General features: G+C 40.3%; 1 protein-coding gene across 1 annotated transcript in view; it reads right to left on the reverse strand.

The window, feature by feature from the left end:
• Positions 1–2,072: 2,072 nt before the first annotated feature.
• The window catches only part of samd10b (sterile alpha motif domain containing 10b), a 48,102-nt gene continuing 23,540 nt past the window's right edge, over positions 2,073–26,634 (reverse strand). Inside the window, exons 2-5 of the mRNA XM_086069618.1 lie at positions 24,069–24,253; positions 14,892–15,060; positions 9,879–10,019; positions 2,073–3,939 (exon numbers count right to left, since the gene is read on the reverse strand). Of these exons, the coding sequence (XP_085925744.1) occupies positions 3,917–3,939; positions 9,879–10,019; positions 14,892–15,060; positions 24,069–24,253 (518 nt within the window). The 3' untranslated portion in view covers positions 2,073–3,916. The remainder of the gene's footprint in view (positions 3,940–9,878; positions 10,020–14,891; positions 15,061–24,068; positions 24,254–26,634) is intronic.

The raw sequence follows: 26,634 nt of genomic DNA on the forward strand, positions 1-26,634 counted from the left end.
CTACCTTTTAATGTGGCGGTGGGCGTTTAGCCAATCACAGCCTTCCTTATAACCCGTGAAATCAAAATAAGCCTCAGCAACATTGTACATCACGTACAGTACATGCACAATTTAATAACCCGTTATCTCTAAAATAACATTGTCGTTCACGTTACAACAACTGAACAACAGCCACGCTCCAAAGGCAACTATATTTTCCCACATTGCCACAGCTGTTTTCTGACATTTACCGTTTTAACTCTGCTAATAATAACAACAACCATTCAAGCATAGACTGACTCGTCCTTAATGAAAGGGAATCAATCGGGTCACTGTGTTCGGGAATTATAAAAAGGTTTGTTTTTGTCTTTGATTGGTGTCGGTCGTTATGACCTAATAAAAGGGCATTACAGTTTTTGAGACCATGACGTCAACATAGTTTTCAGTGCAGCCAGGAGAGGGCAGGAGATATTCAATTTTGCATAACATGTGATCTCACGTGAGAAATAAAGGCCTTTGTTTTGGTGACTGCTATTTTTATTATGGTAAGGGAAAGTTTTATTAACAATGGCAACTAATTAATCCATTATAGGCCTTCTGAAGACATGTCATCCACATATACAGTATACTATTATTTTTAGTGTTTTGTTGTTGTTGTATGCTTTAGTCTTCCACTAGGGAGCAGTGTTGCCTTGTAAAAAAAAGGAACCACTGTACGGTGAGCATGTTAAATTTATACAGATATAGTGTCATAAGTAGGCCTACTCGTTATTAAACCCCAAAAAGTAATTATTTGTGACAAAGGTATAGGAGCGTTTCATTTCCTTTACTATAATGTCTTTATAATGCCTCACCTTGCCTTTCAATGCGTATTTGAATAAATAAGAATAAATGTTTGTTTTATACCCTGAGTGCATTATAATCTATTAATGTTACTCTATATCGTTCTCAAAAGCTATTATATTACATATAATATGTACAAGTGGTGTTACTGTCGATTTTGATTTATTTTTAATCTCTCAGTGATGCTCTTTATTTTTGTCGCAACTTTGTTAACTACAAGTGTTTATGGGTACAATTTGCTGCAGTAAGGATTTAATTTACCTGGATACAATTTAATTGGATCTTATCAGGTTTTGCTAGTGTACCTCATGTGGCCACTGGACAGTGACTCAACATTGCAGTACGATATCGTGTGGGGTTCAAACACATGCGATACATCAATTTGCTGAGATGAGATGCTGATCGTATACAATTTGTTGATTCGAAATCAGTATTTCCCCATTGCTGTGTCACACTGTTGCATATATTCCAAATCCTCATTGCGTTGAGTGGAATATGAGTAATATCCATCCAGCTGTCCTTCCTGTATTAGTTGATTAAAATAAATATATCTAAATCCACATCTAGTATGTATAGGTAAAGGTTGGGGGAGAGTGGATATAAAAACACACCCCCTGTTGAAATGCCATTTTTTTGTGATTAACTCATTCACTGCCATTGACGGCTATAGACTATTTCTATTAGTTTCAAAATGTTTCTCTTTTGTTAACAAGAGTATGAAAACCTAGGAAAAAAATGTTATTGTACATTTAGAACAGATATAACATTTGTGAATAATTGTGAGTTAACTATTGAAGTCATGCGATTAATTACAATAAAAAATGTATTCGTCTGACATCCCAAATTTTTTAATCTTTTTTTTTTTAATTAGGGGCATCAGGCGATTACATTTTTTAATTGTAATTAATCACATGACTTCACTAGTTAATCAAAAATGTTATATCTGTTCTAAATGTACAATAAAAAAATCCTAGGTTTTCATACTGTTAACAAAAGTGGGGAAAAAAGGTGAAACTAATAGAAATAGTTCAAATTAATCATCTATAGTCATCAATGGCAGTGAATGAGTTAAAAAAAAGAGACCATTAAAAATAATTATTTTATGAAATGACTTATTGTGTGTATATAAAATATAATATAAAAGTGTGTATATATAAAATAATAATGATAATAATAATAATATGGGAGAAAAATAAAAAAATATATAAGATGGTTGCTAAATATTCATACCCTCAAACTGATACTTTTATTACAATCTTTCTCTTTGGGTATGCGTCTGTGGCACATGTTGATGTGGCAATATTAGAGCACTGTTCTGTGCAAAAACATTGCAAATCTGTCAAATTGTGAGGATTACTTTATGACCAAAAACTTCATCTGACCATAACACACTTTTCCAAGTGTTTGGGAGGTTCCCAAGTGCGTAATACTGTCCATGTGTCAAGAGCCAGCAATCCTTGTAAAGGCCTAGGGCAGAGTACATTGACACAGCAACACAGTGAAGCCAAAATCGGGTTGGACCAAAAATAAATAAATAAATCTAACATACACAAAACTACTGTACACCACTGCACTGTCCAACTGAATTACTAAAATGTTATATAATCATTCAAATTAGAGTGTAACGATGAATTTTTTCAAGCGAGAGAGTCAAAACTTTTTTTAGCTCGAGTAGTTTATTATATTTAAAAAAAAAAAGTCATTTTATTTTCCTTGCCTCTTTTCTATACATACACACCAATCATTAGGTTCTTCAACAATAATACAGTAGGTGATCTCCCTTTTAACAGTCAGTCTCCCGCAGTTTGGTGCATCTGGCGCCAAAGGGGCCAGATGGAGGGAAGTTGTTATTTGTTGGAAGTTTGTCTCTTGATGTATGCAAATGCGGCATCCTCATCAGCTTCCATCCATGCCTGTAATACGGACGTCAAACGCGCTCACTCGAGTCAACTTGGGAATCTTGTATCTGGGTGGCTGTCGCGGCAACATTTCAAAGCTTTTTGAAATCACAGTGTCACATGGGGGATAGAGGCGTGTAAAATACAATTGGGCTGTGTCCCTTTTTTTTTTTGTCTGTCAGAGAGATGACTTACAGTAACGCTCATGAACAACACTGCAAGGCAGTTAGTTAAATGCTGCCTCGAGAACAGGCAAAGCATAAACGGCATTTTTCCCAGCATACGGCCTATCAAATAACGCATTTTAATATGTCTTACTTAGCCCTAACAGCTCGTCGTCATTGTGTAATTACATTGAAATTATTGCTCGATCAAGCGCAGACAAGGAGATCATCACATTACACTCGCACGTCCTTGGGATTTGTCCCATGGAAGCAACAGCAAGCTTGTGTGCGAATACACTTGCTTACAGTGCATGTTATTTTACAATCCTCAAACGTACTGTATAGAGCTACATAGTAAATCTAATCTAATTCAATCACGATATAAAACGTCTGATGATAATATCCGCTATTAGTCATCCACCAGCGATCTCAAATCCTGAGAGGAAAAGGCGCTGTCGTTTGTGCATGAGCGATGGATTCGTATATATACACATATTTTAAACCATCCGTGTTGTCAGCATCCTTGGCTTCAACGGTTAAAATTCATGTAAAAAAAAGCGGAACTCGCCAACTACTAGCTTCACGACACCACCATTACGATTAATAAGACGTTTGTGTTTCAAAATAATGCTCAGTTCCGATTGACACTGTGAACTTATTATTATCATTAACTTTGTAAAGGCAGACGTTTTGATCTAATTTTGTACCTAATAAAGTGATGGTCACAAGCCCATATTCAAATGAGACAGACGACCGAGGATGGATTTGCTACTTGCTACCGAGATCATCACCATGTTATCGCTATGCTACAGTTGGCCTCCCGGGCCTTCAGCTGGGCTTTGTCTCTCGTCTGGAGGTTCGGTGAACCGACGTGGAATGAGAATCCAGCATTCTGGTTGTGGCGTGCAGTCGACAGGTTTTCCTAGGTTTGATATTCCATCACAAATGTGAAGACGGAAGCATCTCCATGGCTCCTGGAGTTTTTGTGACGGGGGCTGAGGGCAAGGGCCGCCAAATGGACCACACGATGAGCTAAGAGAAGTTTCCAAAGGAGGCTGCGGGGAAGGGGACAGAGAGAAGGGCAGCGCATAATCAGGGATCATCCGCAAGCATCTGCAGTTTGATATGTATCAATCGCTGAAATGCAATTTTTGCTCTTTTATAAGAATAAAACAGACAATGGATTGCGATGTTCTCAAATATAGACTTTTTCTTTTTTTAAATCCATTTAATTAGATTTTGGAATGTGCTACCAACCAAGTGACCAAGTCGAAGAAAAAGCAAACATTTGCAATACATAAAAACATATTTTTCCTTTATAGCATGACATCTGCCATGCTTTAAACAATCTTAAACATACCAAAACACACTTACGAGTGACTCGGCATTTATGCTTTGACTTGTGAGCACAGACTTGAGATGTGAGCGGTGTGTGGTGGAAATGAACTCCACTCACTTCACAACAATTATTGGCAAATAGCGTAATAATATATATATTTTTAAAAGAGGCTTCAAGCTGTTTATTGCCACTTGAAGCTGAGGTTTACGCTATAACTAAATATCAAACAAAGAAAATTTGCCTTGTCTAAAAGACCTACATACTGTAGCTTAGTCTTTCAGTCTGCTAGTATGGATGCTAATGCTAATTAGCATCTACATGCGGTGCTCTAACCCTTTTAGCAACAGATTGAACACGTCCATCTTGAAATGTGTTCACTTTAAGTACACTTTTAGGTAGACGAGACACTTTATAATAATATACTTTAAATACATCAAATGTATATTATATTTTTATTTCCATTTGATCCTTGTTTATATTCACTCAGAGCATTTTTCAGCTGCTGGTTGTTGGTGTTGTCGTTTTTTTTACGATATTTAGTTGTTTTTTTCTACTTGAGCCATGCAATGACATTTTATTCTGTATACTTAGTACAATTGAATGATAATACAGTAAGTCTAAAGTCATAAAGCACATAAACAATCGGCCGGATGACTGCTCGTAACTCGAAAAACTCGTAACTTAAATAAATGTTATAATATACATAATAGCTGCAAAAAAAGCATATATTATCATATATATAGCCTTGGTTCGCTGCTTACTGTACTACGCAAAATCAGGTTGTGCAACAACCGCATGCAACAGCAAGCGTCCCTCCACAAAGTCATTATCTTCCTCTCACAAAACAACACATGAAACCAGCCGGTTTCCCTGACGACCAGCCAACTCCTGACATCAAGCGTCATTAGGCGGTCACACTTTCCTCGCCTTAAACCGTCTATGTTTTCAGCTGCGAGCTCTTCTCTCCTGATAGCCGACGCGCCACCTGTTTCCCGGGCGCAGGCAGATGCGAGCGTGGCACTCGAGTGAACCTGAGCCACGACACACACGGGCGGAAAAAATGAAGTGGCTGAAGATTTGACTGCAGGCGCGTGCGGAAAAACATTCCTCTGATGGGAAATATTTTTAAATGAGATCCCAAAGGAGTTTTTAGAGCATAGGTGGCACAGGAGGAAGTGGGAAGAATGGGAGATGCGCAGGAACCCGACCCGTTTTTTTGAATGCGACATATTTGCGGCTCATAAATTCAACTGTGAGGTAAGCCCAAGCAAACTAACTGCGGGGAAAGGTAGCATCTTCTTTCTGTTATGGGAATATGAGGGGTCAAAGGGGACATGGGGGGGGGGTGTATATCATCTGGCATTAACTAATTACCAGTGAGACGCTGAGGCATGGCAGATGGCTGCATACAAAGGCAGACTTTGATGAAAATTTTATGTGTTGAGAAGGAAGGAGGAACTGACAATTTATTATAATGATAAACCAACAAACACGAGATGAGAAGGACGAGGAGGTGTAAGGAGGAAAAAGACCTCACCCCCCCCCCCCCCCCCCCTCACTGGTCCCACACGGCCCCAAACCTTCCGCCCAATACCCCCAAAGCTCTCCAGATGTTACAGCGACCCTTGCAAAGCTCACGCTGCACTGAGAGCGCTAAGAGGCTTTGGGCTGTGGAAGACTCCCCTTTACCTTTCACTGCACAGACGACACAATGCAGCAGGCTGAAAATGCAGGACATGGGCCGTGGAAAGTGAAGTCTAAAAATACACGCGTGAGGTGATGCCGAAAAACGCGCGCGGCAATAGATTTTAAACATGAAAGGGGTGAAAGTACTGCAGTGAAGGTTGAACAAGTGTATGTATGGTCGCTTATATGCATTTGCATTCTACTACTTTGATGCTCTGATTAAAATTTTACACACACATGAATTTTGCTTGCCAGTGCAGTATATGGCTTATTTAACCGTGACCTGAAAGTTTGCTAAAAGTTTTGTTGAGAAAAAAAAAAAGTGTGCTTTGACAGCGATATTTCCCCCCCTGATTGTTCTGCTCTTGCAGACTTCAAAGGAACCCCGACTGTCATGACAACTTTGCTCTTTATTATTTGTTTGGTTGTTACAAACATAACTTTGAGAATCATTTTTCAAAAATCCTTTCCAGTTTAATACAATCTGTAGAAACTTTATTTGGACGTTGTTAATTATTAAAATGGCGGCAGGCTGTCTGCCGAGCAATGTGAAACGTCCATAAAGAAAGCAAGGTAAGCTTCGTTGCGTTCCCAAAGACACAACATGCGATCGGGAGAATCACCCTCTACCACGCCGTGTTCGCCGTGTTCTCGTCATTCACCAGACGCATTCAAGAGTTTTGATCGTCCCTTTAGGAACGCTACGGAGGCTTACCTTGCTTTCTTTATAGGCTTATTGAGAGCCAGCCGCCATTCTACGTCACTACGCACTGAATGCGTTGCAACTAAACAATGGCGGCGTACGTCCAAATAAAGTTTCTACAAAATGTATTAAACTGGAAATGATTTTAGAAAAATGAATCTCATAGTTATGTTAGTAACAACCAAATAAATAATATAGACCAAACTTGTCATGGCAGTCGGGGTTCCTTTTAACATTTTTATACGCTGTGTCAGTTTACGTGTCATCTTCATGCTGATGTTTTATGGATTTCTTCACATCATTCTTTCACAAAGTTCACTTCAGCCGATTATGCAAAGTCTATGATGAAAACACATCTTTTCACGCGGAGAAAAGTCCATTTTCTTAGCTCAACTCTCAAGGTGTATATATAACATCTCAAACTCCAATTTGCTGTCCCGCAATTAGTACGGTGACTCGATATCGACTGTGAAAAGTTATTACGGCGCTTCTAGCAAGTGTGCCTGTCACAGACTGATTAGCACATAATGGAAGGCATAGACATGCAGCCAGTGAAGAAATGCGCTGTCAGACAAAGTTTTCTCTTGGTGCACAGCTTCATTATCTGCTGATCTATCAATTGCGGCCCGTCTATTTTTCTGTCATACAGCTCAAATCCAATCACAGCTCTGTTTCCTTTTTTTTCTCTGTTGTGCCGTGCTTCGTATTCAAACGTTATCTCGCAGGCTCGCCCAGAGACAAACTTGCATCACATTTGAGCGAAAGACACCGTTTCATCCAATACTTATACTTTTGAGATTCCCCCATTTCACCCAAAAAGTTGTGATTTTCCATTGAACTTTATATTGAATGTATGCAGTAGACATTATGCTGTTGTAAATGCATATTGGTCAAGGTTCCACACTTTATTTTAAATAGTGAACTGCAAGCAGACAATGTATGTACAAGCAGGAAAATGTGTGACATTGCTGACAGTGTGGAGGCTTTTGGCTAATGTTAGCTTTTAATGAGCAAATGGTGGGACTCAATGGTAGAATGAATTAAGGTGAACTCACACTAGAGAGTTAAGGTCACTTAACCCCATTGTGTAACTGTACAAAATCGTGATTTGCTAGAGAACTGGCTGTTATTTCATCATCATTAATTGTGTTTTCATCCGTTTCTATATTGTATTGTATTTGTTTTTAACCAAAGAACCATCAAAGTAAGGTAAATTAAACATCATTCTGCAGCTGCCTCATGCTATGGCATTGAGAAAAACAAAAACGTGAAACTGTGATACGGCTGTGGGTTGCTGAGATTAAATTAACAGTGTCTCTGCTGGTTGCGTATTCCATATTATATTAATTTCGTTAAAACATAATCAACCTTGTCAGAAATTGACCAATCACAGCGTTGCACAGAAAAGGCTCTGCCTTTTTTGCCTTTTATTTTTATTTTTTAAAGTTTGCGCTGCTGTCCAACATCAACTCAAATCTTCTGTCTTTAACTCAGTTTAATTAAATTCAATACAAACATGCATTCTTGAAAATCAGTGAACGTAAATTTTCTGTTGGTTCACTGTCTGCTTATTTCATACAAATGAGTGAGCCCAAGTTTGATCTTAATTGCACTTTTTCCAAAGCCTAATTGACAATTATTACCAGTAAGCGGAACTGATTTGTATCAGCAGAAGTGTAAAGTGAATACATAAATCTATAATTTGATCTAAATTACAACCGTTTATTTAAAATGTTAATGTCTAATAAACACGGTGTTGTTTAGTGTGTTTCGTGTTCCTTCATTAAAAATTCCTAATCAAGTGTTGCTGATTGGCTTTATTTGTTAATTACGAAGCTGATTAATTGGAAAAAGCTTGGCTTGGATTTACAGCACATTATCTTCATGTATCTACTTATCTCAAAGTCCATTGCTGTGAGTAGTTATTGTAGAAAAAAAAAATAAGCATCAGTAAAATATATGAAAAAAAATGACAGTGGTTCCTTGATATTGTTATGTTTCAGTTCTGTGGGGGTTTGTTTTTTGTACAAACTGGAGAGATTTCAAAAGGCGCCCTGTACGCGTCCGTCTGGACACCATATGCAAATTACTCCTAGTAATAGTAGCTTTCGTCACCGCCACAGAAAAGTCATCGCCACAGCCAAGTCATCGTCACAGCTAACCAAGCAGTCCTCGTCACAGCTAACCAAGCCGTCCTCGTCACAGCTAACCAAGTCGTCCTCGTCACAGCTAACCAAGTCATCCTCGTCACTTCAAACCAAACCGTCCTCGTCACTGCAAACCAAGCCGTCCTCGTCACAGCTAACCAAGCCGTCCTCGTCACAGCTAACAAAGTCGTCCTCGTCACAGCTAACCAAGTTGTCCTCGTCGCAGCTAACCAAGTCGTCCTCGTCACAGCTAACCAAGTCGTCCTCGTCACAGCCAAGAAGCCATAGCCCCAGTCAAGTCAAGTCATTCCACAGCAAGGCAAGCAAGTCCTGTCACATCACACTCCTTTTCAGTCATGGCAACCAGTCTACTTACGTCCTGTCCAGTCATGGCGACCAATTTAATCTCATCCTGTCCAGTCATGGCGGCCAGTCCAGTCACGTCTTGTCCAGTCATGGTTGTCTGCTCACCTTTCTGTCTGTCTGCTATGGTTAATAAAATACCACACGTTGCACTTGATTCCTGTTTCCCTGCATTTGGGTCCACCATCCTTCATCTACTTCACGTTCCCTCATGACAGATGTATGAGTTGAATTCATTCAGTAGCTTTTATTTTCTGAGCATCATGCTTTATCATATAGATATATCAGCCTTGTGCCTGATGATAAAAAGTGACTTATAAAACTTATAGATTTCCAACTATTCTGGTAGTTCGGTGTGCTGCACTCAGGTCTTAACACCACGCTCGCCTGGTGTCTACTCGTGGAAGAAATGTTACTAGTAAGACACTTGCGAGGACAACAGTTTTGAGACAATCTTGCAAGCAAGCCTGTGCTGGATCCATTCCAGCTGTGATTAACTGGGTCATTTTATTGATGACTGACTAGTAAAAATGTTTACTGAAGCTGTGACTCTGAGGCAGGGCAGCAAATTAAGTGCTGCCATCAATGAAAGCACACGCTACCTCTTCGATGTCCATTTCCATTTCCATGTGTGTCACAGCAGGCACACCTGCGCCCAGGCTGTCAATTCAGACAGAGCTAAATCAAATCTGACTGTTTCCTCTGAAGTATCCCCCCACCTCCACCCATACCAGACATGATTATTTTGTTACTTACTCCGACTGAGGAGCTGAAGATTGCGGACCTCTTCTCTAACCTGAAGCTGGAGGACTTGTTGGAGGACCTCCTGTCTTAGGGTGTCCTGGACGATTCCCATCCTCTGGAGCTTCTCCCCATTCAAACGCAACAAGGCTCGTCCTGTGAAGAGGAGATGGGACCCTTGTTGAACATAATACCCTCGAGAAAAAGGGTCTAATGCGTTAGAACAGTCTGAAATTATTTTTTTCATAATTAGAAGACACTATAATATTTAATAGTAGAGGAATTTAGGGACTACCAGTTAACAGTGCATGCCGGTTGAAAAAAGGTTGGTCAATTTATTTGTTTGTGTTCCTGCAGAATCAAATGCTGTGATGCCAAAAACTAACTATAATCTGGATCTGACCCTAATTGCACATTTGGCAGGAATTTATGGGAAAATCCATTGACATGTTCAGACTTCATCTTATATCTATGTCCAAATCTCATCAGGGTGGTCACTATTTTTTAACAAGTGGACGGTATGTGCTGCTTTGAATACCCCCTTTTCCTTAGATCCCAATATTAGATTTGGCAGAGGCATCTTTTGTTGAATTACAGGTATAACTCTTTAATAAAAAAAATATACAAGTTTCCTCCTGTAAACATCATTAAGCATATAATTTATACATGTATTTAAGGCAAGGTTTTTTTGCCATATTTGGCAATTTTATATATCACCAAATACAGAATAAAGAAAACTTTGTCTATGCAATGTGTACTCTGTTTTGATTTGCTGTAAGTGAAGATACACTCGTTGAATAAAACAAATGTTTGTAATTCAACCTGGTGATTCACAGCCTAATCCATGTCCACGCAACAGATTTCCAATTAGCAGCAGTAAAACGTCTGGAATGAAGAGGAAAGCATTTGTTCTGGGTCAGACTTATTAAAGAGCTGGCATTTAACACAGGGGAGACACTCATTTAACAAATCATTTCCCACAGCAAGCACATTTTACAAGCAGCCCGCATTCACATTAGCACGAAGGAAAAACAAAACAAAAATGTGCTTCAAGCATCAGGCGCACGTGCACACACACACACACACACACACACACACACACTTTAGTACACGAAGGTGGTGTCCTTCACTGTAGAAAGAGAAATCCATCATGCCTGTCGCAGCTCCCAAATGATATAATTATACTCATTACTCATGAAACTCTCATCTCCTGTTTTTTTTTATATTCAGTCTATTCCATCTATCTATTCTATCCATCTATTCCATCTATCTATCCATCTATCCATCCATTCCATCTATGCATCCATCTATCCATCATCTAGCTAGCCAGCTAGCTTTTATCTATTTAGCTTGTTAGCTAGCAACAAAGCTAGCTACAAAGCTATCCCGCCGTCCGTCCATCCATCAGAAAAAAAGGAAACAAAAGAAATAGCAATCAGCACTTTCTCCACTGCCCCATTTTAGACCTTATAGAATATAAATGGCCTTAATTTAGAGAGTTGGCAGTCATATTTTAAAAGGCAAGTGGAATAAAAGACGTAATTATGCTCATGATGATGGCCAACGGCTCTGCTATTTGGCTTTAAAAATCATCTGCAAAGGCAAATGGAAGCAGTGTGAACAAAAGTTTGAGGATCCTTTGTTTACTATTTGCTTCCGAGTGTACATGAGCGCTCTGCAGGCTACCACATGCTCATACGTCACAATCCATTCAAACCTCTATTTCCTACTTGGATCCACTCCATTGTTTGCAACCGCCGATTTTGACATGCATTTCAAATGCTAATCAAAATTCAATACTGAATCAATTCTGTGGTGGTGCTTGGGCATCATGTAGTAGCATCTGTTCATTGCGGGAAGGCTGAAAACATGTTATTCGGATTTTTATTGTCTACACTTATTTGCCGTGTAATAACTCCCACATAATACTTCCGATTTACACAGTTCAAATTTAAACTTGCTTCAAAAATTCACGCCATCTTGGGAATATATATCGTCTGACTACACAGTACTTCGCACAATTTAATGTTAAATATCAACTTTTCCCCATTCATTATAAAATGAATTGTCCAGTAACCAGGAGGTTTCGGGTTCAAATCCCACCTCCGACTGTACATTGCAAATGTATCCATGGCAATTATGCCAAGGCGCTATTGAATGATTTAGTTTTTCATTTTTCCATTGGATATCATGAGTTCCACTTTTCCATCAAAATAAATGGAGGGTACTGCATGCCTAGGTGGCGCTATTGAGTGATTTTTTGTTGTTGTTGCATTTTTCCATTGGATATCATTAGTTCCACTTTCAGATAACACTTTTCCATATAAATAGGCCATTAGCCATGATTTTCAACAAGCCAAGTTGGCTCGCGTGTTAAATACTTGCCTGGCATTACGGAGACATGCAAGTGCATTGGTTCAAATCTCGCTTGGGAAATCTTTTACTAGCATTCAGCTTTCAGCATTCCCACGCAATTACTGAAGAAATTGCACTTTGTCTAGTTCTTTGACAGTTTCTGCCTCTAAGAGGAAACAATATTTACCCCCCCCCCCCACCACAATATATTGTTAGTTTAATATGCAGTATATGAGGCAAACAGATTCAGATAGGCATCAGGCATGCTATACGGGCTAACAATTCCTATTTTAACTGTGCAGGTAAATATAGTTCTGGTAATGTGAAACAACCCGATTCTGTACTAAAATAATAATAACCTATAGATTTTCTGCACTGTCATATTTTTTCTCATACACCTTAGTGCTTGCATCCACAGCAAAGCAAAGCAAGCTCTTCTCACCGCCTCCCCCCATGGCCCTCCTTTGTGTGCGCTTGCACCAGTTTGTCCTCGAGGCACAATGCCCTTGCTATACGCGTGCATAAATGAGACAAAGCAGTAGAATGGAATTCAAATCAATTCTCCACAGCCGTGCTACGGCTCTCATTAATTGCATGCAGATTGGGAGAGTAGCGAGCACTGTCAGAAGAGCAGAAAGACAAAAACAAAAGCTGCTCAATGGAGATCACTACTCTCAATTTGCCTTCAAAACAAATTGCATATTAACGCTTTCAATGGTAAATGAGAAGCTTTTGCAGCCAGATAGACACTGTGAGAAGAATGGAAATGAAGATTTATTTTTTTCTTTCACGCCAACCAAGTGCTAGTAAGGTAATTCAAATTAAATGGTCACTGCTGACATAATTTTGTGAGATTTTACTTCTTGTCATTAGAATTATTGCATTAAAAACATACAATAATAATAATCATATAATCTCTCGCTTAACTTTACTTTTTAGCGAAGGACTCACCAGATAGCCTCAAAATATCGAATTGCTTACCATTTGTCTTTATCTCACTCTGATCATCCTGTTGTGACATGTTCACACCTGATATAACCGTCCTATATCAGGACACTATCAGCTGGGTAAGATCAACGTAATAGAACGTATACATATCTGCAGCAATAGCTGAAATGCAATCCCGCAAACAACATTCCACCTCAATGCGGTTCGAGTTGCTTTGTGTTGCCTGGAAATGCAATCACTTGAAGGTGTGCAGTCTTCGTGTCATGTTTCAGTTTCTCTGCTTGTCTGTTCGGCCGTGTTGTTGACATTTTTGTAGACTTCTTTGTGTGGGCGGAGCCTCCCCCGTCATTATCATCAGCTGGGCCAATTATTGCTTTAATTACCTCCATCATCTCAAAGGTTCCATCATATTTCTCATCCCTCGTATGTTGTTTTTGTTCAATCTGGGAGTACTTACTGTTTGTCTTTTGACAAATGTAAATATATTTTTTTATCATGAATACTTACCAGCCTCCTACAAGAACTTGCGACACGACATCATTTTTTTGTTTAGCTCACCCCTCCAAAAAAGGGACAAAGCTGTGATAAAAGGATTAAATAAAAAGCACACTATGAAAAATGATGTCCCAAATGTTCAAGTGCAAATTGAAAGGCGACACTGATCTCCTCGGGCAGCTTGTTCCGCTGTGATGGTGCGCTTACTGAGAGACTGTGAAGAGACATGATTACGTTTGGGTCACTGAACAAAAGATGATACAGGCAGAGAATTCATCTCGGGGCCGTTGCTCGGATCCGCCACCCTTTAGTGAGTGCGCGAGTATGACAATTCATACGTAAAACATGGATCGATACACGCCATATGTATCAGCAAAAACAACCAAAACTGAGAGACATTCAGGCATTGTTAATACAGGAAAATTTCAATCCATGTGTGTGTCTGAGAATATATATATATATATATATATATATAGTATTTTCAGTTATGTAAATCTGTATTTACAGTTACCACAGAGAGAAAAAGATAAAGAATGAAATAGAGAGAGAGAGAGACAGGAGAGAGAGAGAGAGAGAGAGAGAGAGAGAGAGAGAGAGAGAGAGAGAGAGAGAGAGAGAGAGAGAGAGAGAGAGAGAGAGAGAGAGAGAGGCCTAATAAACATACAGTATTTTTACTTGGTTAGGTTGCTTAATAATGAATGACCAATTATTAGATGCGCAACGTTGTTTTTTTTTTACTTGAATTTTGAGTTACGAGCATGGTTAAGTAAAATTAAACTCACGTCTCAAGGCTTGGTTTGTATGTGAAAAGTAACAGCTCGCCCGTCTCTGCTTGTGGGACGTATTGTTTGAACTCAGAACAACGGTTGACCCAACACCCACCCCGTAGCTTTCTTTACCAAAAATAGTCTGCAGTTCTTTTATGACTACACACGAAAGCCTTCTCAATCTCCTTTGGAGAGATTTGGCTGCAAACGTGCTTCCAGTTGAGCAAGCTAAGCTGTGGAGCCACAAGCCCAACTAAGCTGTGCGACCACATACCTTAAAATAAAACTTGCAAAGGCAGATATGCCAAGTCCTTTATTGCACTGATTCACAAAGTCGAATACTGCATAAGGCGGAAGGTTGTCACAGTCAAACAACTTTTCTGTCCTTTCTAGCCCTGCCGGCACTTGAATTGGCACGAGTTGTGAGTGCAACATAGGACGCGGTGCATGTTTTGGTGAGTACCTGTGATGGCGTGATGAGAGAAGGCTTCGACATAGGTCAGGTAGTTGTGAGGACAGTGTTTCTTAAGCCACTTGCAGACGTCCTGCTGAGTCCACAGCACCACAGGTTTGGACAGACTGGACAACGTCGGACTGGTGTGATACACAGTGAAGGCTTCACCTGGATGTAACTGAAAACAAGCAGGCAACTTTGGGTCAACGGATTCGTATTATCTGCGCACTGTGTGGCGCTTCAAGATATTCACAAATAGCACGCCAGTTAAGCACATTTGTGTATGCTAGATCACCCAAGAGAGGACTTTGAAATTCTGCTTTCACAAAAAGAATGCCCATGTTGCACAATTACGACATACAGGTAGCTAGCTAGCTAGATGAAGACTACATTTTCCCTAGATGCCACAATTTATAGAACAGCTTGGTATTCAAATATCCAAGTGGAATGTACTTTGTATTTTTCAGGATATTGTAATGTGTTGGAAGGCAAAGCATTGCGGGGTTCAAAGCTAGCATGAAGCAAATGTTCAAATGTAGCATAAGCCATAGTATGACTGATGTGTGCCACCATGTGAACTCTCTCAATACATATGACATATCAATACGTCATACGCTCTTTTTTTTTTAATGCAAGAGTGTACAGGAGGGTCTGGCGGAGCTTCTGACTGAAGAATTAGGCTTGACTGCTATATTATTTTAAAGAAACGGCCAGCAGGTGGCAGCAAGTATAAGACCAGCCAGTATCACGAAAGGATGTTGTTGTAGAAGAAGAGAAGCAGGAAGTGTAGATTGGGACTAGGAGTGTCATCTGTCACTACATAGTTGTAAAGCAGCGGGGAGCCGTAGAGAGGAAGTAGAAAATAAGCGATCGGCAAAACAAAACAGTTAACCCTGCAGCATTGCTTTTTGGCTTAAAAAAGCATCCTCACACTTGTATATACACTGGGCGGGGTCACATCCACGGTGTAGGGGTAGAGTTCGCTTTCGGTGCTGGGGGGGGGGGGGTGTCTGGGGGGCCTGGGAGCGGCTGTGGTGGGTGGCGGGCGCTCCTGGCTCCTGGGTTTGCTCTCCGGCCGGTGGCCCCTGCGGGGCCCAGGGGTTGTGCCTTGGCCCCTTGCCTGGGTGGTTGTGCTTGCTCTGTCCTGGCTCCCATCTCTGGTGGATGTTTTCATGCATGCCAGATCCACCACACCAGCATCTACCGAAATTCAAACACAATCTGCTTCTTCCTCTGGTCGTTGAATCGGTGGAGGCTGATGTCTGTGGATCTCACTCTGCTTCATCTATCCTTCCTTCCTTTCCTCAGTCTTTCCTTTGGTCTCTTGAGGTCTCCCTAATTTGTTGGAATTTAGATGTTTCTGGGGTTGGTGAAAGATTCTGGTTGGTAACCCAGTGGGTAGTAGGTGATGTCTGGTCGGTGCTGGATTTTCCTTTCCTTTCTTTTCTTTGACCCTTCCTCGGGTCTCCTGACAACCTCACGACTAGCTGGATTCTGAAGTATTCGGTTTAGGTGAACGGTATGGGATTTTTAATAGGTTTTAGGTGAATTAATGAGTACACACTCACACGCACGCACATAGCACACACACATGCACACACACACTCGCACATGCACATACGCATCGCTTCAACGGCTTGCACGGGTGTGTATCGGCTATCCAGTCATATATTCAGATCAGTGGTGAACAGAGAGCAGCTCTGCTCAGCTCGCGAGCTAGCTGGTGGCTAGCGCCTTTCGTTGGGGCATAGAGAGCCCCATGACAACCCAGTGAGCTATATTCCAGCCACCGGAGGCTTTAAGCGGATATATTTTCACAGCTCAGACATGGAGGGATGTGTAGGCATAAGAACAATGTGTGGTATTTAATTGACAGTTAAATGGGGAATGCCAACACATTTAGCCGGCATGCCGAAAGCATTCGAGAATGGAAAGAATGGCCTAATTTCATCACTTTGAAGCCTCATTTACAGTTTTTTTTTATCTCTCAAATTTGGCAAGGTTGATTTTTATTTTTACTTTCTAGGGAATTTAACTGTAGGTGTTTGGTATACAGTATACCTCTGTTCTCTCCTTTCCCAAGGAGTCAAATTGATTTGGCGATTAAACTGTTACCGTCTCAGTCTCTTCCTTCATCATGTCATTCGTTTTCATTTGTACATAAAATCCATGGATTAATGTCCTGAATGAGCCAAGCGTAAAACAGGCGCGAAAGACAGAACGGCTGCCAAATCTTCTACTCCACTGCTGAACTGCATGTCATGGGGATTATTTATGCAGACATGTCATGCAAACAAGCGCAGTGTGCGTGCACTCTTGTGGCTTAATATAAAATGTTGACCCGTTGCCAGAACATGTTTTTAATACAGTCTATATTAGATGCTGTTTTTAGATTAGCAGACAGGATAATTGGAGCTATGTGTCTGGATTTAAACGACATGCAGAAAGATTGAGTTTGGCCTGGTCCGCTTGGCTCCGTTGTAATAAGTACAGACCAGGGTTATTATAGTTTGGGAATTTTCCTTTCAGTTAATTTTTATTTCATTTTGAGTTTTGTTTTTTAAATTTAGTTTGTTTTAATTAGTTTTCACGGTATTTTTAGTTATTTAAACAATGCTTTAGTTTTTTTTAATGTGTATTACTTGTGCGCAATATTTAATAAACACCATGGTAAAATGGAAAAAGTAACACATTTCTTACCTAACAGGAGTGACATCATCTGAAGGTGCTTTTCTATTGGCGGCTGCTAAATGACGTCACTTTTGTGTCACGCACTTTGAAACGTCTTTAAAATCCTCTCCAAAGGCTCATGTATTAATTACCAAAGACTAAAACGAAGGACATTTTCGCTATAATTAGTTTTAGTTAATTTTGTAAACATAAAATGTAGTTTCAATTAGCCTTTTCGTTTTTATTTTGTATCATTAATAAAATAATAATAAAATGTGCATTAACACTTGAACATGAAGGCTTTAATTTCTATTTAATTGCTTACATTTGTGATGCTGCAAAGTGGCATAAATGAAAGAAAGAAGTACATTTTGAAAGAAGGGAGGCAAGCAGAAGGCAAACTGGATGATAGTTCTGCATCATCTGCCCCCCTTGCCCCCCTTTTGCTTCTCTTGCGTGCCTTTACGCCCATCCATCAGTGTCTATGTCCTGTGGCCAACTCTCTTTTGATCCTGTTCACACTTTGTCGGCTCCCCCACACTTCCCGAGACCTAATTCTGTCCAGTGGGAGGAGCTCCCTCATTCATTACATGTGCAGAGAGTGGGGGCAAGATGAGAATGAGGAACGGAAGGCCAAGTTGAAACTCAATATGGAGCGGAAGGATGAGAGATGGGAGGATGGGTAATATATACTGTGCTGATTGTCTTCCTGTTGTCCATTAAGACTGATGCTGAGAATCTCCAATGCCTGCAAGCTGAGAAAAAGCTGATGTACGTAAATACATTTGTGTTCAAGTTTCACCAGGGCTGGACTGGCCATCTGGCATACAGGGCAGATGACTGGTGGGCCGGTGCTATTTAATTATTATTTTCCTCCATTTTACCCCAAGAGACCAGCCCACAATTTAGAAGAAGCAGCCCATTAATCCATTTACAATATAACTAAACCAATAAACATCCGTGGTAGAGCTACTTGGTAGCCAAGAGTGGTCAGGAATCGAGCTGGGTCAAAGTCAAAATGCCAGGCCCTGATTTTGCAAGGCCCACAGAATATTGTGTTCTATTGCTATAAAAATGGAACCTACCAAAAGAAAGATTAGAGTCTCTTCTTTCATCAGGAAAAAAAAAGTATATTTCTATTTGTTTCCATTTTGCAGCAATTAGTATCAGAATATAGCTAAGTTTCATCATTATTCACAAATCTGTTTAAAACTGTGGGGGGAAGTGAAAGCTCTCTCATGGCCCTCGTAGATCTCTTCTACTCTGCTGCCACCTGCTGGCCGTTTTTGTAATTACTACCATTGCCTTAACCATTCTCTTCAGTTCAGAGGTTGCATCAAAGCCTTTTGTCTAGCATAATTGTTAGTTGTTTTTTAAATGTATAAATACGTCTTTGGGAGCATGGTAATATTTAAAATAGAACGCATTGATACGTTTTTGGGAGCAAATGAGTTTAAGTAGTTCTAATGAATGACATCTTTGAGGAAACTTTCAGTATCTTTTATGTAACTCGCCTGTCCGAGTGTCCTCTCCTGTGGAAATCAAAATATGGTCACCCTAAAATTTGTTGTATTTATTTTCTTATATAAGGAGTATTTGCCAAGTGCTAGAATTTTTTAAAAGTCAGTAAGCATAAAAACAGTCAAGTAAATTACAATTCCCAAACAACTGTTCAACATTCCTTCTGTACGGCCATACAGTAATATAATACATTTAGAATCAACTCCAAAATATCATGTATGATATTGACAAGGATGAAAACAAAGGGCATTTTCACTAAATTACTAGTTTTAGTTAGTTTTATACACGTAAAATGCAGTTTTAGTTTTGCGTGAACAACAATATTTGTCTGTTCCTGCTGACAGTTGATCTCTGTTCAGTTCTTGCTTTTTTTAGATTCAATTTGTCTCTTCGATCCGACTGTGACAGACCATTTGATACATGATCTTGCATATCTTGGACACTTTCCATCCGTCATTCCCATCCGCTGTTGACACCTAACCCTCTCTCTCCCTACCGGATTCGGACGTGTCATTCAACAAGCCCGATCTTGTCATGTCTACTTTCAAAAACTAAATATTGCTGTGTGAGTGAGTGTGTGTCAACTACAACCTCTGTTTAGTCACTCGAGGGACACAAATAATTGTGTAGTAAGAGAGACTCAGTCAAGGGAAAAAGGACCTTAAGCATGAGTCTAACATCAAGATGTTCTGCAGATAATGAACACATCGCAAGTGGCACGAAGACAATGACAACTAATGGTCTTTTTTCTAATTTCTATTGATTTTATAGAATATTGCCCTCGCCCTCTAAAAAAATATATAGTTATACGTGGCCCTAATACGCAGTCATAGCATACAGCTAAATTCAAATCAAAGTCAGAGAAGAAAAATCTCTGACTAGCCTTTTACCCGTTTTACAAAGGTCAATTTTCCTGGTGTTTGTTTGCCCTAAAAAGACGACACATTGGTGACTGTAACTTCCTAAATTATGTCTCTCTTGTTTCCCCAATTCCCTTGCCTCATCTAAAGGTTCCACTCCATGCTGTGTGTCACACAACATTATGGGGCCACCCTCAAAGCGTTCTCCCCGCCTCATCTGGCAAACAACGTGTGCTGTAAGGATGGCACAGTGAGTGGAAAAACAACAATTCCTTTGGAGAAACCTGCTTGGTAGATTAGTCAATTAGGAGGTGCAGTAATGCACAAACACGAGTGACTTCAAAAATTCTTATGTGCTTCTCAATTCACTTTTTGTTACCCCCACCCCAGAAAGACGAAAATACCCCCCCCCCCCCCACACACCAACTCTCCGCCACATCTACTAGTATCATTTGTCTATAAATGTTTTGTCAATACACCTCTGCAGATGAGCTAATACTCCTTCTGCACTTCCTGACAATGAGAGCGCCACTGCCACATACTGTAATGGATGTGCAATTGCACTTTATTCGAGAGTCAAAACAAGTTAAAATTAAGTCTATTTCATTTTGGCAATAACAAATTATAACTTAGAAACATAAACTCTACATTGGAAACAACTTTACTGATGCACAACCACTAGTAGATGGCATCGATGCCCTATTTTAGATATGAGATTGGAGAAACGGCAGAATTTTGTGAACCTAGCTTTTTTCTACTGCTGATATAAAATATTGGAAAAAGGCAGAATTTAACTTTTTTTACCTAACTTTTTTTTACCTGATAAATGGAGAGTCTATTCTTTGATTTGGTAGATTAAATCAGTGTATGTACAATCATCGAACATAATATCCCGCGGGTGTTGAAAAGGTCCAAATGGTCTCTCAGTGAATGAATTAAACAATGATCTGCCTTCACATAACTGCACCCTCATTAGGGCTGATATGTGAATAAACAGTGTAAATGTAATCATCACTCCTGAGAGACCTGGTTGCAAGCACAAATCTGCACACCCTACGTGCATGTCCAAAAGATTCTTAAAAATGCAGGCACAGGAAATGAGTGTACAAAGTGTGAATGCACAAGCATGCACACCTCAGAGAGAGAGAGAGAGAGATTTCTTCAATAATGTATGAGGTGGCGTGTTGCCACGAGGAAACGATAAGCTTCATGGTATAGAGGTTTAATTATCCGTCCGCGTGTAATCATATGGAAACAGCTTCCCACTCGTCTTTTATTAAACCTTTTCTAGTTGTTAAAGCTGAGGGGGCCCTCTTATGAATTATTAAACTTGCAGAGAATGTGTACATCTCACAGCCTCCCAGTTGCAAGTTTTCTTAATGCCGTTGGGAATACTCCATTGGGCTTTGGGCTCTCTTTCATGTGAGCAGCTGGACCCTGGAAAAGGAGGCGGTTGTGTCTTGCGCTATTTTGGGTCAAACGCGGAGTGCAAGACTTTGAATTTTTGTCTTGTTACACTTTGTTTTGTCCCTCTATGGATTGCACAGATGGGAATCAATTTTGCACAAAAGCGACATGTGGACGTTAGTGGCGCTCAGGCTGCTGTGCTTATGTTAGACCGCCGGGACAACAGGCCACTTAGCAGATTCCGACCGCATCGCCAATTATTTCCGATCGCTGCTGCTGAGTGTAAATGAAAACGCTTAACAACTCGAGGATGAATCCCAGAAAACGCACAACTTGTAGGACCAGAGCAGGGGTAGGCAAGTTCGGTCCTAGAGACCCGCAGTCCTGCATGTTTTTGATGTCTCCCTCCTCGAACACAGCTGAGAGGCTCCTGCAGAACGTAATTATGAGCTGATGATTTGAAACGCCTGGGTTGGAGGTAGGAGACACCAAAAACATGCAGGACTGCGGCTCTCTAGGATCGAACTTGCCTATCCCTGGACTAGAGAGTATGGATCTGTTTATCTGAGTATTGTTACATCACAAGCAGTGAGGCTCTCCTGTGTTATATAACAAGTTTCTCTCAGGTGAGACACTTCTGCCACCTCTGAGGTTTGATGCATCACTAAACCCGAGGGATGGACGTCCTCTTCTGTGTGTGTGACACTAACAGACATTGGCCATATGGAATCCAACCTCAATGTCTATGACAAAATGAGCAACCAGTGAATATACAAAACATGAGGGTTAATCATGATGATCTGCCAAAAAAGAAACAATATCCTTAACTAGACTAAGTGCAATCTGTATCCTTATGAAGGAAATTAAAAGATAAATTATGTGAAAATTACACATTTTTAATTGTAGTTAAATGACAAATTAATAAAAAGAAAACTTGAACTGCAATCTGTCTAAAGTGGGATTTAATAATTTCAGAGAAATTATAATCAATATCCTGATATGATAGTCAGTTGGTATCGAACCATAGAATGTACTAAAATGTGGTTGAAGAGGGGTTTGAACCCAGGTTCTCCGTGGCGGGAGGCAATTGCTTTAAGCACTGAGCTAACTTGACTTGATCAAATTCATGGCTAATGGCGCATTCATATTTATACAAAGCTGAAAGCTGTAAATAGAAGCTGAATGCTAATATGCTAATAAAAGTATTAGGTGGGATTTGTTTCATGGCAAAAAAGCAAAGAGAATAAAATGCTATAGTAAGTATAAAGGTTAGAAACAATATATGTGGGAATGCTTCATTCCCAAAACTAGAATGTGTTTTAATTTGAAGGATTACATCGATAAGCGGTTCAGATAAGTGATGGATGCGAGTATATTGCCAGACTGGAGGTCTAGAGGAAGACCAAAGAGGAGGTTCATGGATGTACTTAAAGAGGACATGAAGGTAGTTGGTGTGAGAGCAGAGGATGCAGAGGACAGGGTTAGATGGAGGCAACTGATTCGCTGTGGCGACCCCTGAAGGGAAAAGCCGAAAGGAAAAGAAGAAGTGAAAGTCTGCATTGCCTTTTTTTTTAAATGCCATTTGACTATTAAAAATAGTAAAGATATTCTGTGTGACATTTGTTTGTGATTTATAGCCTCTTTAAAGGATATTTGTGCAGTTTGTCACTTTTTTTTTATACTCGCGACTGCCACCTCTGGCCCAAAGCGTAACTGCAGCATCGAAACTGTGGAAAATTAGCAGCTCATGCGTGCAGTGTCATATGCTAGCTAACACCACAGGCTAATGCTAGCACAACACCACGTCAAAATCAGTAAAAAAAAATAAAAATAAAAATTGCTCAGCAGAAAAAAACGCGGGTCTGAAGGAGTTATGCAATCTAGTTGGAGGTCACACTTGCCATGTGACTGACTGGTGATCAGTCCAGTGGGTGTCTCGCTTTTCGTGGCCCACCGATGACCCTGAGCAGGATGAGGGCCAGAAAATTGATAGGTGGATGGATAAAACATGACAAGGAATACAGAGCGTCTGGTTTCGGTTTCTCCCTCTAATGTGTGTGGTGCCAAGCGCAGGAAGCGTATTGCTGCCTCCAGCCAGGAAGAAACAACATTGCAACCGGCATTTGCAAACGAAAATTTCTACTTGCACCTCCGGCAGGAAAGAGATTATATGTTGTCCCTTGGGACTCTAAAAACATAAAACTCGGATCTGAACAGATCCGCTGCATGCTTTTGATGTAACATCAAACATCTGCAGGAAATAAGTAAGTATGGACAAAAGTAGTGAGATGAACCTTTTAATCAATTAATTATTTACAAAAGAATGGGCATACCCCCTTGAATCTGAATTAGTTTCTATTTCTCATGAACATACATCGTCGTATGGTGTTCCACAGGGTTCAGTGTTGGAGCCCCTGCTGGTTCCATTGCATTTGCTGCCTCTGGATTCCATTTTTAAAACATTTGGTGTTTCTTTTCACTGCTATACAGTTGAGAATCAAATCTACTGGTCTTTACTGTAAATGGTAATGGTGTTTTTGTTATAAATTTTGTTTAAATGTCTATGTTTTCATATGTTCGCTCCATGTACAGCACTTTTTATGCAGCGATTGTTTTTAAAGTGTTCTATAAATGAAGTTAAGTTCAAGTTGAACTTTACCTTTTGAATATTTTAAATGAGTTATAAAATGTATTCTCCCAAAACGAAATCCCCACCCCCCCTTCGTACCTGGATGCCCTCTGTGCCGGGCTGCTGCAGCAGTTTGACGGTGCGCGTGTGTGCGTTCTTCTGGCCACGGCCGTCGTGCCAGGTCAGGTTGCTGCCTCCGGATCGACGTGGCAGCTGGTAGTTCAGCTCTTCAGCCGACAGCGTGTGCTCCAGGGAGGCACGGCAAAAGCTGAAGCTGGACGCCGCTGAGAGGAGGCATAAGTAGAGGGAAACGATATATGCTCACTTTACAATGACCTTCATGAATACCTGTTTTTCATATGAGCAACAAGGGCAGCAAAATGACGAGTGATTATCTTCTCAAGCATAAAAAGGACATGTATACACTCTTGATTACATGCTTTGTGGATTGAGGGCTGAGTATATGGACTACTCGTTATGAAATCAAGCAAACTAAATGTCTTCTTCAATCATAATTATTTCATTTACCATACATTGTGGAAAATGTTATGGTTTGTAGGACAAGTTGAAGAAAGATTCCAGCATACACCATCCTCATGAACAGACTCCACATTGGCATTACATACACACACATGCACCTCTCCTGTGGTTCTCCGGCCACATCCAGCTTGTCCAAGTGAAATCTTTCAAATCCCATCCATCCCCAGTTTCTTATGGCATGCCCCAGGGCTCTGTCTTGGGTCCCCTCCTCTTAAATTATACTTTCGCTGTTAAACTGATAACACTGGGGCTTGGGAAAAAAGTTAACTAAGTCGGTTGGGTCGACCACCAAAATTGGTCGAAGTAAAAATGCACGCATCGTTTAATCATTTTTAAAAACATGTTTGCGGCATCTGGAAGTTGCCAGAGGCCCGGAACCAATATTTTGTGGTCCCTCCAATCCTGGATTACGGAAATGTAGGCCTACTGTACAGATCCACTTGAAAACCACAATGACATCCGCTGTGATGCCTATAACACTCACCAATGTGAACTATACTGGTCAATTGGCCCTCTCGTTACTCACACAGACAAAGTCACTGGTTTATATTTATCTATAAAACACGTTCACTGGAAAGACCCCACCCTATGTTCACTTTCTGGTCCATCACCCGCACTCTCCGCTCCAGCAGTTTTATTAACCTCTTTGTTCCCAAAGTCTGCACTGCTTTTGGCCAATCTTCTTCCCAATTTTCTGCCCCAAATGACTGGAACAATTTTGCAACAAATAATAAAACTCACCCCATGTACAGTATCCCTATATCATCATTTACAAAGTTAGTGAATGATATTTACATAATCACTGCACCTGTTTTGAACATAAATAGCAACTCATCCTCTGTTTTGTGTGAGAATTAATTTATCTATTGTGAATAAATCTAAAAAAAACAAGATTATAATATGAAAGCTCCTTTTCCTTCGCTCCTCAAGCTTCTTGAGCGGCAGATGCAGAAACAGAAAGACATTGCATACACTTGAACACAGCTGCCCTGCTATATAATGACCTTTTTCTTTGCTTTATATTGTTATACGCAAGTCATTTTGTTCCATACAATCCATTTCCCCATCACTCCATTCATCTCTGACAAAAAAGGAAGGCAACCTAGATGCAAGTTGTCAAAAAGATACATGAAAGAAAAATGAGTAAACTCCATCCAGCAACAAAGGAGCACCAATCTTTCAGGAGTATTTCGCTACACACCATTGATACCTGATGTGTGTTATCACAACTCAGAAGTTTGTTCAGTCAGCAGCTGCGAGAAGACAGGTCCCATTCTGCCGTGATGGATTCAAAAAAATACAAACTAAAGTGAAGATGAAAACGAGTAACAGCCTGCGGAATTACTGATGTGATTGCCTCGTTCGAGCTACTATCTATATACTATTGCTTCTGTAACTTTATCTGGTTTTTTTCCTTGTTTCCCCACGGAATTTCTCTCTGCCTTTTTGTAGCTGGCGGGTCTTTTGGGTTGTTGGGACAAACCGGTGTAATTACTGCCAGTCAGACTGCGATGAAGGAGAGAGGGAACGTGGGGAGCTAAAGCGCCTTGCAAGCCTAAAGACCTGCCAATCGAAAAGAGCCAAAGCAAGAGACCAGAAGGAATGTGAGGTGATGGTTATCATTTTCACATTTATGCGTTCTGACAATAAACTATATTGTGCTGATTACCTCGTAGGGAGACACGTAAATAAACAATGAAACAAGTTAATTTCACAAAGTGTGAAAGACAGATCTTTTCATTGAGCCCCACACACACTTCACACTTTTTAAGATGAAGAAGTGCTGCATCATTTCATCTCGGATCCACTGATGTCTCAGTCACTGCCCTTTCACCAGACCTTGTAAGCGCCAGAAGTCATAAAAAGAAGATAAAGCGCTCACACCGCAGGCTATCAGACTTGTTGGACTTAACCTTATGAAAGAGGTTACAATTTTAAGAAAGATCGTTAAAATATACTCAATCACTTCATCGGTAGTTACAAATGAAATTTCCACAACCCTTATATGTCCCAACCTATCAGTCAATTAATTGGTTAGAACCTGCACCATCTCAAGTACTGCCAAGGGAACTACTGATTTGACGTTTGACCATGACAAAGATACACCTGTATCTCTTGCTTTGAC

The sequence above is a fragment of the Leptonotus elevatus genome, chromosome 2 (assembly GCF_054856555.1).
Source record: "Leptonotus elevatus isolate MCC_2025b chromosome 2, RoL_Lele_1.0, whole genome shotgun sequence".
Lineage (NCBI taxonomy): Eukaryota > Metazoa > Chordata > Actinopteri > Syngnathiformes > Syngnathidae > Leptonotus > Leptonotus elevatus.